This window comes from Coffea arabica, chromosome 2c (assembly GCF_036785885.1).
Source record: "Coffea arabica cultivar ET-39 chromosome 2c, Coffea Arabica ET-39 HiFi, whole genome shotgun sequence".
NCBI lineage: Eukaryota > Viridiplantae > Streptophyta > Magnoliopsida > Gentianales > Rubiaceae > Coffea > Coffea arabica.
In genome coordinates, this window is record NC_092312.1 from 22,364,412 (window position 1) to 22,376,994 (window position 12,583).

General features: G+C 36.1%; 2 protein-coding genes across 2 annotated transcripts; both read right to left on the reverse strand.

The window, feature by feature from the left end:
• LOC113726827 (uncharacterized) lies at positions 1-1,895 on the reverse strand. Its single transcript, XM_027250706.2, has 2 exons — positions 1,676-1,895; positions 1-503 (listed from the first exon to the last, which is right to left on the reverse strand). Exons 1-2 carry the CDS (start codon positions 1,814-1,816, stop codon positions 252-254), a joined length of 393 nt encoding a protein of 130 aa, XP_027106507.1. The 5' UTR covers positions 1,817-1,895; the 3' UTR covers positions 1-251.
• Positions 1,896-3,048: 1,153 nt separating this feature from the next.
• LOC113726828 (F-box protein At5g51370) lies at positions 3,049-5,715 on the reverse strand. The gene is made up of 2 exons (XM_027250707.2): positions 4,325-5,715; positions 3,049-3,689 (listed from the first exon to the last, which is right to left on the reverse strand). Exons 1-2 carry the CDS (start codon positions 5,563-5,565, stop codon positions 3,425-3,427), a joined length of 1,506 nt encoding a protein of 501 aa, XP_027106508.1. The 5' UTR covers positions 5,566-5,715; the 3' UTR covers positions 3,049-3,424.
• Between the last annotated feature and the right edge of the window lie 6,868 nt (positions 5,716-12,583).

A 12,583-nucleotide genomic window follows, 5' to 3' on the forward strand; every position in this document is an offset into this window, starting at 1 on the left:
TAAACAGAAATAGTAGCGTAGCACTCTGTCTTGTTTATATTTGGCCAGAACGAACACATCATGAACAAAACAATGTCAGTTGATGAATACATCTCCCTTAATTCAACATTAAAATGACCCAAAACTCCCACTTCCACTCTAAGTTTTGAAATACAAAACAAAGTAAAAAAAAAACTATAATTAAAACTGTCTCAACTTCAACTAGTAACTTTTCTTGTTCACGCCAGATGTTAATGGGTATCACATCATAGTTAAGCCTCCCTGCGGACAAAGTACAGCTTACCCATCACATGAAGAATTGCAACAAACGCTATGAAACCAATGCTCATGACAAGCACAACATTGGGAGAAATCTTGAGCCCTGGAGCATCATCTGTGTAAAATTGAAGCATGGTACCACCTGCTCCTCCTGCAGCCCCGCTGCTGCTTGGCCTCCTCCGACGCGTGTTTGCAGCAGCAGCTGCTGCAGTTCCTCTTTGTGGAGCTGCCCCACCCAATGCCATCTGCATAGGAAACATTTGAGACATTTATAACCAAGCAATTTTCAGTAATTTCCAGCAGTCTACAAAAGTCCAGCTAAAATGATAGGTAAAAACATAAAGTGCTTATAGTGGAATGGTCGCAGATGAAAGGGATCAGAAGGCAGGACACATCTATCGAAGTCCACATTAAGGCAGGAGGATTTCATTACAGACCTGTACTTGCCTCCCAGAGATCATCAAAGGAAGAAGACTAAAACGCAGATTGATTACCACAAAAAGCCAAGCAATTTATTTCACTCATGGTTAGAAACTTTATTCTTGATGAGAAGGGAAACTGAACCAGTGTCCTAAGCAAAAGAAATTCTGGTGTAATGATATAAAAGATCCCCACCAATTGCACCAAAATCTGTATCATCTCTCCAAAGCAAACCATTACCCTTTCACTGGTCTAGCTGGAAACTAGGTCAAACACAACAGACATCGAATTCCAGGCAAACCATTCCCCATACCACGCATTGCTGCATTCAGCAATGCTTTTGTGCAAACCAGTCAAACAAAGGTACACTACATTGTTCAATAAAACTGAAATTGTATTCTATTAATTCACAAATCAAATTCCATAAAATACAATTCTAATCGCACTCGTTCTAAATCCAATGAAGCAAAGTTACACAGCTCAGTTGGCATAGGAACCTTATAACTTGTAAGGCGTGAAGCCAGAGTCCATTCTAACCTATTCTTATCCATTTCACCTGATCAACAACCATAATCGAGCCATTCTTGTCAACAAATCAGTGTATCAATTCTTCATTACAACCATAACACTTCAGTTTCCCATGATCTTTCTCAACACGAGAAATTAAACTTAAATTATTTAGCCTCCCCTCGTTCATAAATTCTACCCCAATAAAAATGAAATTCAGCTAAACACACGGGAGGATAGATAATTAAGAAGGAAATCGAAGAAAATAGATTAAGTGGGGAAAAAACATAGCAAGCAGATCTATCAACAAGACACTCCACAAATCAGAACATCTAAAAACACCCCAATTCACAAAGCAAAGATTCCGCAGATAGCATATTAAGATCTCATATTAATTAGAAAACAAAAATAAATCAGATCCGACAAGAACAAGGAACAAAGCTGATGTAGATGCATTCGCGAGATGTAAATTTTAAAAATTTAGACTGACCTCAGCTTCTGGAGAATTTCCGGAGAAGAATAGGGTGGAAGACGATGATGCTGTCGATTTTAGGGTTTTTTGGTCGGAAATAATCCCAGATTCTGTTGACTGGAATTGCGCACAACTATACAACTTTACGTGTGTGTACATATATATATATACACACACACCCAGGCCGCATAGGCTTCCCCAATCAGAACTCTCCACGTCAGATTGGGGGCTTCTCTCATCTACTTGGACCGGACGTTATAACAGAATACGTGAGAAGTTAAGCAAATAGTACTGTACTAGCATTTTTGTTTTTTTTTTTTTTTAATAATATGATATATATATGAGATAAAAATGTAATGTAAAATTTGTTATTTGAGAAAATTTTTTTGGTTTTAAGAATGTCCGAGGAGGAACTGCTGCAGTTTCCCTCAAACTTTCTTTCGGGATTATAAAGCTACTTTCACTTCAGCTCTGCTGATCTTTTCCCTTGTCAGCATCATCAAAGAAAGAAAGAGCAAAATATGCTTCTGAGAGTGTGTTTGGACAGGAGATTGTACGCATGTTCCTTAGTATTTCATTCTCAATTCCAAACGTTTTCATAGTTTATTTTAGTAATAACAAAGTCTAATTTGCAAAACTTTTCCCCAACTCTTCGTGATGGAAAGATGCATGGATATGATTTTAAATAGCCAATTGTAGTTCAAAAATGCTCGCACAAGTGCTATGGATGGAGTACTTGTGGAAAGGTTGGTAAAGATGCCTCCAAGCATATGATAGGCAAAATAGACAAAAGAGGATGTGTCATGTATGAGGTAAAAACCAGCCAAATTTGTGGCCATTCTTGAAGGGGGGTGAAAAGGTGTAGTCCGGCTTTATCTTCATGCCTCTACAACTGGGAGGGAGAACTTCAGGCGTATCACACGGCACGCAATTCTTTGAAACCCGTACTGAGCAAATTGTAAGGTAGAAGAAACTCGAGAGAATAATAATTGCTGGAGAAATTCGAGACTCAGGACACAAACTGTAAGGTAGAAGAAAAGAGCTCAATTCTTTAATGACATTGAACTAAGGCTACACAAATGTTTTCCTGCGAACGACAAATCATTCCCTTCCACTTGCAGATTACTACCTTCGACATGCTTTGAGGTCCTAATGAAGTAAAATCCATGTAAACTGCTCTTCCGATGTTTGAATAATTCGATCAATGCACAAACCCACAACCTAGTTTGAAGTCGGCATACTACAGTCACATGCAAGCAAAAATGAAATATCAGGCAAAAATCGGCATCTTACATTTGAAGGGAAATAAGCTCATTGAACCTCTCGTGGAGATGAAACATCTGCTTGCAATTATATGTATATCAAGCATAGAAGGATTAAAAATGTATAAATTGAAGTGTAACGTTCGTTTTATTCTTTTTCCAAGGAACTGAGTACAATTAGTCAATACAGCTAAGCTTCTGTTACAGAAAGTCAAGGTTACAGATCAACTAAAGTACAGTGAGAGAGAGTCAACTGTATAGTTTGGGCAAACAGGTAATGCGGCATACATACAGGGTCAATGAAATCAATAAACCTAAAATGCCTAATTGTCTCTGTAAGTTGAAGAGATGATACATTCGTAGGAAAAGAAGACAGTTTATCTGAAGACATAACACTGTCAAACTCTGTATATTAAGACTTCCGCCGATTCCATCCCGAGTCATCTAAAGTATATATTAAGAGCAAACTCAGTTGATCAGCATCAACTGTCAAGCCTGCCCTTCATTACAATCTGAAGGATCTACCACCATTCTGTCCCACTCCTGTCCCTGCAAGACCTGATGCCAAGAGAGACCGGGAATCGGGCCGCCACTTCAACTCTTTAAGAACAGAAAACAAGGTTGCCAGTTCTGGGGTGATGTCACTGTCCTTTATATTGTTGCAGGAAACTACTCTAAGCCTTGTTAAGTGCTTCCAAGAGAGGATTATCGATTCTAAACCTTCTGTAGTAAGCAATGAGCATCCTTCTAAAGAAAGGAATCTTATACTCCTAGAAACGAAACGAAACAAAGCATCAATCAGTACCCAGAAAGTCTTATTTACCAAACCAGATTCTTCTAAATAGATCATATTTGCAGACAGACAGACAATCAGACAAGTCATTGCTATGCCAAAAAGTATCAGCCTTTTCCAATTATGATGACGATGGATCCAAAATTTAGACCAAAATATGATGTCTAATTGTAAAGTGAACTTAACATCAAGAGCATATGATCCTTCAATGATGCAAATGAACACTGTCGTATTTTCAGCTAAATTTTGGTCAGGGAGTTAATTTGCAAATCTCATACTGCCAAGAACAAAGATTACTCGATACCTCAACCAAAACACAGAAAGTTAAGAGCAAAAGCAAAATAAATATCTTACGGCCCACTCATATTATTGCTTGCTCCCACCCTCAACAAAAGGTGGAAAGTAAGAAGCCACCCAAAAAACTTCTTTTCTTAATGTAAAATCTTTTGGACCATTAAAACTATTGATAGTGCAGATAAAGAAACAGTTGAATCAGACCATACCAACATTAACTTGACTTTCACTCGGCATTAACATTTTCTAAAGAAGTGAAAAGGTACAAGTTCAACTTCCATTAGCATCACAAGAAGCAGAACATTGATACGGTCATACCTACAAATACTTGTTGCAGCAAATGTACTGTCATCCAATCCCCAACAATCCTCAAAAACAAGCTCCCTAACAGCTTGACACACCAAGAACAATGCTCTTGCACCCTGCTTATCACGCAACTGGCCCTTCTTTAAATGCAACTCTTCAAGAGTAGGACAAGACCCCAAATGCTCATCTGGCCCTGGACTCGCATCAATGCTCTTAAAAGATTGAAGCTTCAAAGTTTTCAAATTCCCACAATATGATAAAGCCGCCAACCATCCCCCCTCCATCCTATGATCGCACAAAGTTAACTCCTCTAACATGAAGCAACACTGCCCTATGGCCTTAATCCCATCATAACTCCCCTCGCAACCCACTAGCTCAAGCTTAACTAGCCGTCTACAGCCTTGAGCTAAAATCGTTAGCCCAATATCCGATATCAATGATTCATAAAACCCATCAACGCAACCAATCAGTCTCAATATCTGCAAATTCTTGCACCCAGAAACCCCTTTCAGTGCAAAATCATCGCAGTTGTGCAGTTCCATTTCCTGCAACGTTTCGCATTCCTCAGCTACATAATTCAACCCTTCTTCACTAACGTTAATTAAAACAACCCTCCTCAAATTCCCACACCCTTCAGCCAGTGCCCTAACCCCTCTATCAATCACTTGGGGATCCAAAAAATCCCCTTTCTTCAAAAACCCTCGTCCCGAAACCCTAGCCGAATCCAAATGAACCGAAACCAATTTATTACTCAACAAAATCCCAGAATTCCGACAAGACTTCACGCAAGCTTGAACAATATCAACGTCAATTAAATTCGGGAACCTAAAAATGACCCGACCCGACTCGATGAAATCCCAATCCAAAATCTTCACCGACCTCACCAGCTTCCCATTCAGCCTGCACCATCTCTTGCAAACCAGCGTGTTGGAGACGAGCTGACTATTCTGAAGCTTGGAGAAGATGTTCATCAACAGCTCGTCGGAGAGTCGGGCAGTAAAATCCGGGCAGGAGCGAGCAGCGGAAGAAAGACGCTGCGGCGGGCGGGCCTGGGAATCGGACTCGGACTCGGGTTCGGTCTCGGAGGCGGAAGCGGAGTTGGAGAGAGCATGGAGACGCATTTTGAGGACCGCATTTTTTAGGGGATGGGATTTGGGATCTTTTGTGAACCAGAACTCTGGCAAGCTGGCCGTGTGAGTGTGACGGTTTTTCTTCTTCAACGGTGTCGTTCTGTTTCGCTCAGGTGATGACATTTTTTCCGGTAGTGGGTTGTTAATAATGAAAGTATAAAAGCTGGGATTGGGGTTAGGGTTCTCATAAATTTTTTCCCCCGGGGGGAGGGGGGGCGTGGTGGTCCTGTTGGAGAGGTTTTTGGGATGGAAATAATAATAATTAAAAAAAAAGGTTCAGTGCTTTATTTCTTTTTCTTTTTGTTAGTCTTATCAATTTACTAGTACTATAATTACTATTGGAAAAAGAATTTTTTTTTAATGTTGGATTTCTACACAAATACGTAATTTAAAAGTAGATGAGATTTGTGGGGCGCACAATCTTCCAGTTGAATTTCCAGGTTGGTATAGCATAATCTGGAGCAGGGAAGGTGCTACCAGGTGGGAGGGTTTATGCCCTTATGGTGTGCCTCTATTCGTCACCTGCTAAAATCATGACGCGTGGGACGATGTGGGTGCTTCTGCTGACGTGGTCCTTTTTGTGTGGTAGAGAGGGTTGGTGTGTATGGTGTGGTAGTGGGATGCACGTAGAATGGGATACACCTTTTTAAAACTTTTGTCACTTGTATTAATTGGGAAATTATTATTTTAAGGTCAAGCAGGTCCCCCTGCATTGCAAAATTGTCTTGTTGTGCAAGTGATTTTACGTTTTCCTGTGAGTAAGATTTGATGATGGGGTTAAGTCAAGCACAGGAGCAGAGCCTTCGAAGTTTGAAATGGGAAAAGGGCAATTTTTGGGAAGTTGAGTTGCTGGTACTATGATTGCCAATTGGAAAGAGACGTGGGAAAGGGCAATAGTAGCAAACTTTTTTGGGAGTTAAAATAAAGGTCTCGTTACCGTTCCTAGTTAACTTCTTTTTTTTTTGGCTCGAGGTATCTCAATCTCTCGATCAAACTAATTCACTAAAACTATATAGAACTTTACTCTAAGAATACACAGCGAGATTGCATATAAGAGTTGATCACAGAACTTGACGGTAATTATCAGACTACAGAATCAGTCAGATTATCACAGGACATTCTTTCTAGTTAACTAGTGTACACAAGAATGAAGAGTGTATTGCATGCTTATGTGCGTCACGTGACATGTTGTATAGTATCGTAATATTAATCAATAATTACTGAATGGTTGTGAGATTACATGCTTTGAATCCTATTAGGAAATGATTCATAATTTAGATCACTCTTTCCTAAACATACTATTGGTTTTAGTGCACCGCACCACGTGAACGAATTGAATTAGAACTTCAAGATATTCTCGCCGGTTAATAAGTTGCAATTTGATAACTTTTTTAAATGGTTCATTCTGTTTGAGAACTTATTTCTAAGGCTCAAATACGAGTTGAGCATTCAACTCATAAGCAGTTGGTAGAAAGTAGTGCTTCGGACCTAGCAAAACAAAATAGATTCCTTGGACTATACAATCAAATCTCAACGACAAAGACGAATACAATATCAGTCTCAAAAAGATCTCATTACCCTTGGTAGGAATGCATGTCCAGTATGCAGGGATGTGAATCGGAATCGAGATCGATAATTTGAAACTTTAAAATTAAAATTTTTGAAATTTTGGTATCAGAATTTTCGATTGAATTCGATTTTGAATTCACCAACTCCTAATTTAAATTCATTCCGGATTCATGAATATAAAAATTATTATTATATAAATGTTATATTACATATGTATAAAAATATTATATATATATATATGAAAAATGAATTTAAAATTGAAATAGAAATTCCGAATCACCAAATTCAGGATTATAAAAGTATTATTATAATAAAAATGTTATATTACATATACATAAAAATATTATATATATATATATATATATATGAAAAATAAATTTGAAATCGAAATAGGAATTCCGATTTCGAACTCACAATTCGAAATCGGAATTTCCTATTTGAAAAGTTGCATTACCGAATTCGAACCAAATTCACAGAATTCGAAATCGGAAAACCTGATTTCAGTTCCGAATTTCCAATTACCGATTTCAAAAATTTCAAATTCAATTAGAATTCAGTCGATAAATTGAAAATTTTGGATTTTGCACACTCCTACCGGTACGAAAACACACTCCTCTAATTAATGCGTTCATGGTGTTGGCTAGAAACAAGGCCTTGTTTGGATAGTCATTTTTTCTCCAAAAAAAATTTCACATTTTCATGAATATATCTCCTAATTATCTCCTTTTTTATCTCACCTATATTAAATCGCTACAATATTTTTTTTTAATAAAAATTTCAAAAAATAGTAATCCAAATTGGTTCTTTAGTCAGTAATTAGAAAGTTTACTTTTTGTATTATAGCAAACTTAATATTTTACTTAATTGCGGGGATTCGTTTGTGGATTTTTGTTTATTTTTGTCTCATGGAAGATTCCAAACTTTACAAAGAGAAAAGGAGGAAAATAAAGAGCATGAGAATCGAGCTAGAAATCTTATACTTATTTGACTAATATTCCGATTAACAAGTTTGGTCTTGAGGACCGTTTACAGATTAAATTGAACTTGGTATTGTGTTGGAAAACAGTCCACCTTTCTCTTCATTTATCGCTTGTTTTTCACAAGCTCATTTTGTTCTTTCTAATAAAAAGTTACCCGGCCATGATATATCCAAAACCTATGTAACCAATTTGTCTCTCTTGCATTTAGATATTTTCCCAGGACTTAACAAATGCTCCAGGGCCTTGTTAGCCATTTCATAACTTAATGCATAGAAAAAGCCGCTAAAGATTTTGGAAATTCTTTCTTAGTGCAAGCAAATCATTTCCAATTTTGAAATTGAGACTTAAACACATATATTTCGTGTTTAGCATAGGATTCCAATGGTATTACAGACATTGTATTTTTTTAAAAATTACAAACATATATAAAATTTTCTCAATCATTACTTGGGATGTTAAATATCTGTGAAAGTGTTTAAAATTCAAGGGTGAAAAAATATTAAAAATTAGTAAAAGTATGGAGACAAACAAGATAATATGAGGGGGTCGAAAATTTTAGTAACTAAAAGTAACAATTCTATTTTCCTTGGGCACATTCCGGACAAATTACTGGTAAACAAACATCCAATGGGCCGTCCCTTCTGTCTTTCTTGATTCAAGAAGTTATAGAAGCAAGCCCAAGCTCTTTGAGGCCCTCGACTCTCTTCCTGCATCCACAATTCACATTTTAAATGGCTCATTCAAAACAATTTATCTGCATATGCGCGGACAAATTCGAGGGGGCAAATGGTTCAGTATCGAATTTATTAACATAGAGTCTTCGTACAAAAAAAAATCATAAATAAAAATCGTGTCACAACCTAAACCAAATTAATCATATAGCCAACACCTATAGATTAGTATTTAGTACCACAAAAATTCAAGAAGTAGTAGTATTTTTTTTCCTGAAAATGTGCAAAATCTTTACGGCTAAGCCGCCAAAAGATACGTCGTCAACTCGCACGTAAGGATTGATAACCTCAAAGAGAGAGAGAGAGATGGATTGGGTGGTACGGGAAGAAAGTATAAGTTAGAGAGGTCTTAAGTTCAAAATTTTCCACTTAAACTAAAAAAAAAACAACTCATCTATCTCCTCGTATTTGTATCTCAATAATAGGGAGAAGTCTTTTCTCTTGGAAAACATTATTTACATTTCATTTTTTGTTATTTACATTCTCAACATTTGTTTTATCACATAGTCTAACAAGCCAAAACTATACGATTAAAATGATAATGGAGTGTGATTAATAAGAATAGAAGTGCAAATAACATTTCCTTTTTTTTTCGTCAATAATTTCATACTTTGTTAAAATATAGTAATAGTAAAGATTATTTAGAAATTTTTATATATGATTGAATGAATCACTTTTTGTTATTTGATTTTGATCTCGATGAGCTTAAAATGAAAATACGGCTAAAAATTCAAAAAATAAATTAAACCTTTGTAGGCCATAATACATCAATTCTTTTTAACCCTAATGTACCATTCATTTCTCTTAATATTTAATTGTATAGAATCAAATAGGTATTTATATATTTTTTTAATTTCATTACGGTTTCAAAAATAGAGATTAGTTGAAAGGACAAGAAAAGATGAATTACAACGAATTGGGAGGTTAGGTTTGCTAAGAATTGCCGGAGAAAATGGCGCTCAAATTTCTGACGTTCGCCCTGCATGGATTCGTAATGTAGCGGCGCATGTGATCTGGGAAGCAGGAGCGTGGTTTGTCAGTTTTCATGCATAGCGCGTGGAGCTGACATGTGGACTCACAAAATTCTACGGTGTCTACTGCACACCTCAACTGGCTTGTTAATTGAGTCACACGCGTCCATGTCCCATGTCACTTTCTCCCCACCAAAATTCATTTCCCCACGCGCAAACTGAAGTTTTGACAATTTGTTGTTGCACGTACAGTTACATTAGCCACAAATCATGATTGCATAATTTTTGCCAGTTCACACCCATTTGTTGTCATTTTCTGCGTGGGTTTTCCATTTTTTCAAAAGCCCTTTCCTTTTCTTTTTTTCATAATATTAGTTTTGTTGGGTGCCGTAAGGAGCAACTAATAACACCATAATTGCAAAGGCAAAGTACTTTCCTCATATTCTTCCTAGTTATGTGATAGTGTAATAATCTAGAGCCAAATTACCAAATCCGGTTCTTCAGAGGATCGGATCCCTTATTTTTTTTTTTGTCGCAATGATAGTATCAGTATAACCTATTCTAAACTAGTATAGGAGGAGGGAGAGCCTAACTGACAGAAAACCCTGTCGAAAGCAGCCATAATTAAGTGGCAAGGTCGGAGGGGTTGAACCCTTGATCTGACGCCTATAATGCCAAGAGGCTGTTGGCAAGTGTATCCCTTACTGTCTAGGATCTGGAATAAACATTTTGATTTTAAACATGGATAACTTTTCATGGATTCATTCTTGATTTTAAACATCAAACCCAACATTCATATAGATAATATTTGGGTTTGTTTCGATATCATATTATTTTAAATGATATTTGCTTGTATCATAAATATATTTTTTAACTCATATTTTTATATTTTTAACCAATTTTTTTATCTCACATATATTACATTATAAAGAATGTTATAGTAATTATTTCAAATAATACTCCATCTAAACGAACCCAATGGTCTGAGGACATACTACCAAGATTGGATTTGGGCGTTTTCAGTGGATCCTCGTAGATTGGTTTTATTAATTGGGCCTGCCGTTGGACAGAAGGGCGTGGCTTATTGGTATGACCTACTGCGGGCTTACACCGTCTTTAAACATTTCATGAGTTTTCTTTTCTTTTTTTTTTTTTCCTTGATAGTCGATGCCGTTTTGATGTCCCCCAATGTTGTTTCAGTGCCAATTGTGTCTTGCTGAGGCAATGGAGAGTTCAGGTTGTAAATTGTCCGGTCGGTTCCTAAATTATTATATTCATACAAATTTTAACTTCTAAGCTATACTATGTATTGTTTAAGCCGTTAAACAAGTTAATATGTAAGCTTTTGACCCTTCTATCAATTTTCATTATTTGAACTAACGGAGTGAAGGGATGATTTTGTTTCTAAAAAGAGAAAAAAAAAACAAAAACAAAAACAAAAGGGTTGACGAGCTTTTGTCTCTTCTTCCTCTTCTTCTTCAAGGGTTATTGCATCCTGTAGTTCTATTTCTTAGGAGATTCAAGAAAAATAAGAAGAAAAATGCTGATTTGATCCTTTCACTCATCGTCTCATCATTCCTTTTTTTTTTTTCAGGAGGATAATTTTGTCCCTTCATTCCATTAGGTCAAATAGCAGAAATTAATAAAAGGGTCAAAAACTTACACATTAATCTGTTTCAGGGCTTAAACTAATACAGTTTAGGGGCTAAATGAGTACAAAAGTAATAGTTTAGTGGCCGGCCTAACAATTTATTCAAGAGTTTGAGGTAGGGTTCAGACTACATTCGCATGCTTCCAAGTCATTTTAGTTTCAAGAACTTACTATCATTGTTCATAAACTTGAGATGGGAGGTCAATGGAACCTTCAAAAGTCGAAAAGATCTTTTTCTAATATGGATAAATGCTGACAAAGTTTAAATGCTTGACATATAATGTCCATAAAAATCTTAAATTTTGAATAAAATTTTTGCACATGTGATATGTATCAAACCTCAAATAATGTCAAGAAAGACAATAATATAATTTGCTTTAGGTTTTATCAATTTCACTTTGTTTGGGTGGAACGGAAATGAAGAACAAGATGGTTTCGAAGAGAGAAACAACAATTTCTATACTTCAGAACATTAGATGGAGTAAAATGATGGGGATGGGAATTAGATTTCTGAATCCGTAAAAATGATTCACTATTTCAAAAAACACACAAAATGATGATTCTTTTTTCTCTTTCGCTGTGTCAAATCTCCCAAATTACGCAAGGGAAAGTTGTTTCTAACCTCTTTGATTGTTATCTGTCATATCTTCAGTTTCTCTTGTCTTTAGTTTCTCGTATAAAGTCAAAATTAGGCCTTTGTGCCTTTGATTACTTTTTTCAAAATGCAAACATATATATATATATATATATGTCTATACTATAACAAATTATTCTTTTCGAATTACAAATTATACAATATGATAATCATTCAAATAATCTATTCTTTTCCCCCTTAAAAGAAATAGAAGATTTTTTTTTTTTGGGATTAACAGAGAACAATATCTACAACTAACAAAATAACCAAAAAAAAAGAGTAGCAAAATAACCATTTGGCAAAAGAAAAAGGATGAATAAGACGGGTGAAAGTTACTTCAATTAATGTGCTTTCTGTGGTGGTTTACACTTTTTGACGTTAAAAGTTGAAATGTGACAAAGCTAGTTAAAAAAAATTATTCCCCGAAAGCCAAAATCTCTTCCCACCCCCACCCCCCCTCCAAAACAAAAAAAGTCTCTTAAGATTATCCTATATTTATAGTCCCCAATCAGAAAATACCTTTCCCTGTCTTATTATGGCCCATGCTTCCCCTCCCCTATGTCCCAAAATTGAATTCTTCTTATCTCTACGTACACAACAAATAA

Bases quoted from the DNA above. Each gene is read 5' to 3' on its own strand.
- LOC113726827 (XM_027250706.2), bottom strand. From the start codon at position 1,816: ATGTACACACACGTAAAGTTGTATAGTTGTGCGCAATTCCAGTCAACA. The intron at 504-1,675 runs GTCAGTCTAAAT...TTTCCTATGCAG, and splicing joins GAAATTCTCCAGAAGCTGAG to ATGGCATTGGGTGGGGCAGC.
- LOC113726828 (XM_027250707.2), bottom strand. From the start codon at position 5,565: ATGTCATCACCTGAGCGAAACAGAACGACACCGTTGAAGAAGAAAAAC. The intron at 3,690-4,324 runs GTATGACCGTAT...TTTCGTTTCTAG, and splicing joins GCTGCAACAAGTATTTGTAG to GAGTATAAGATTCCTTTCTT.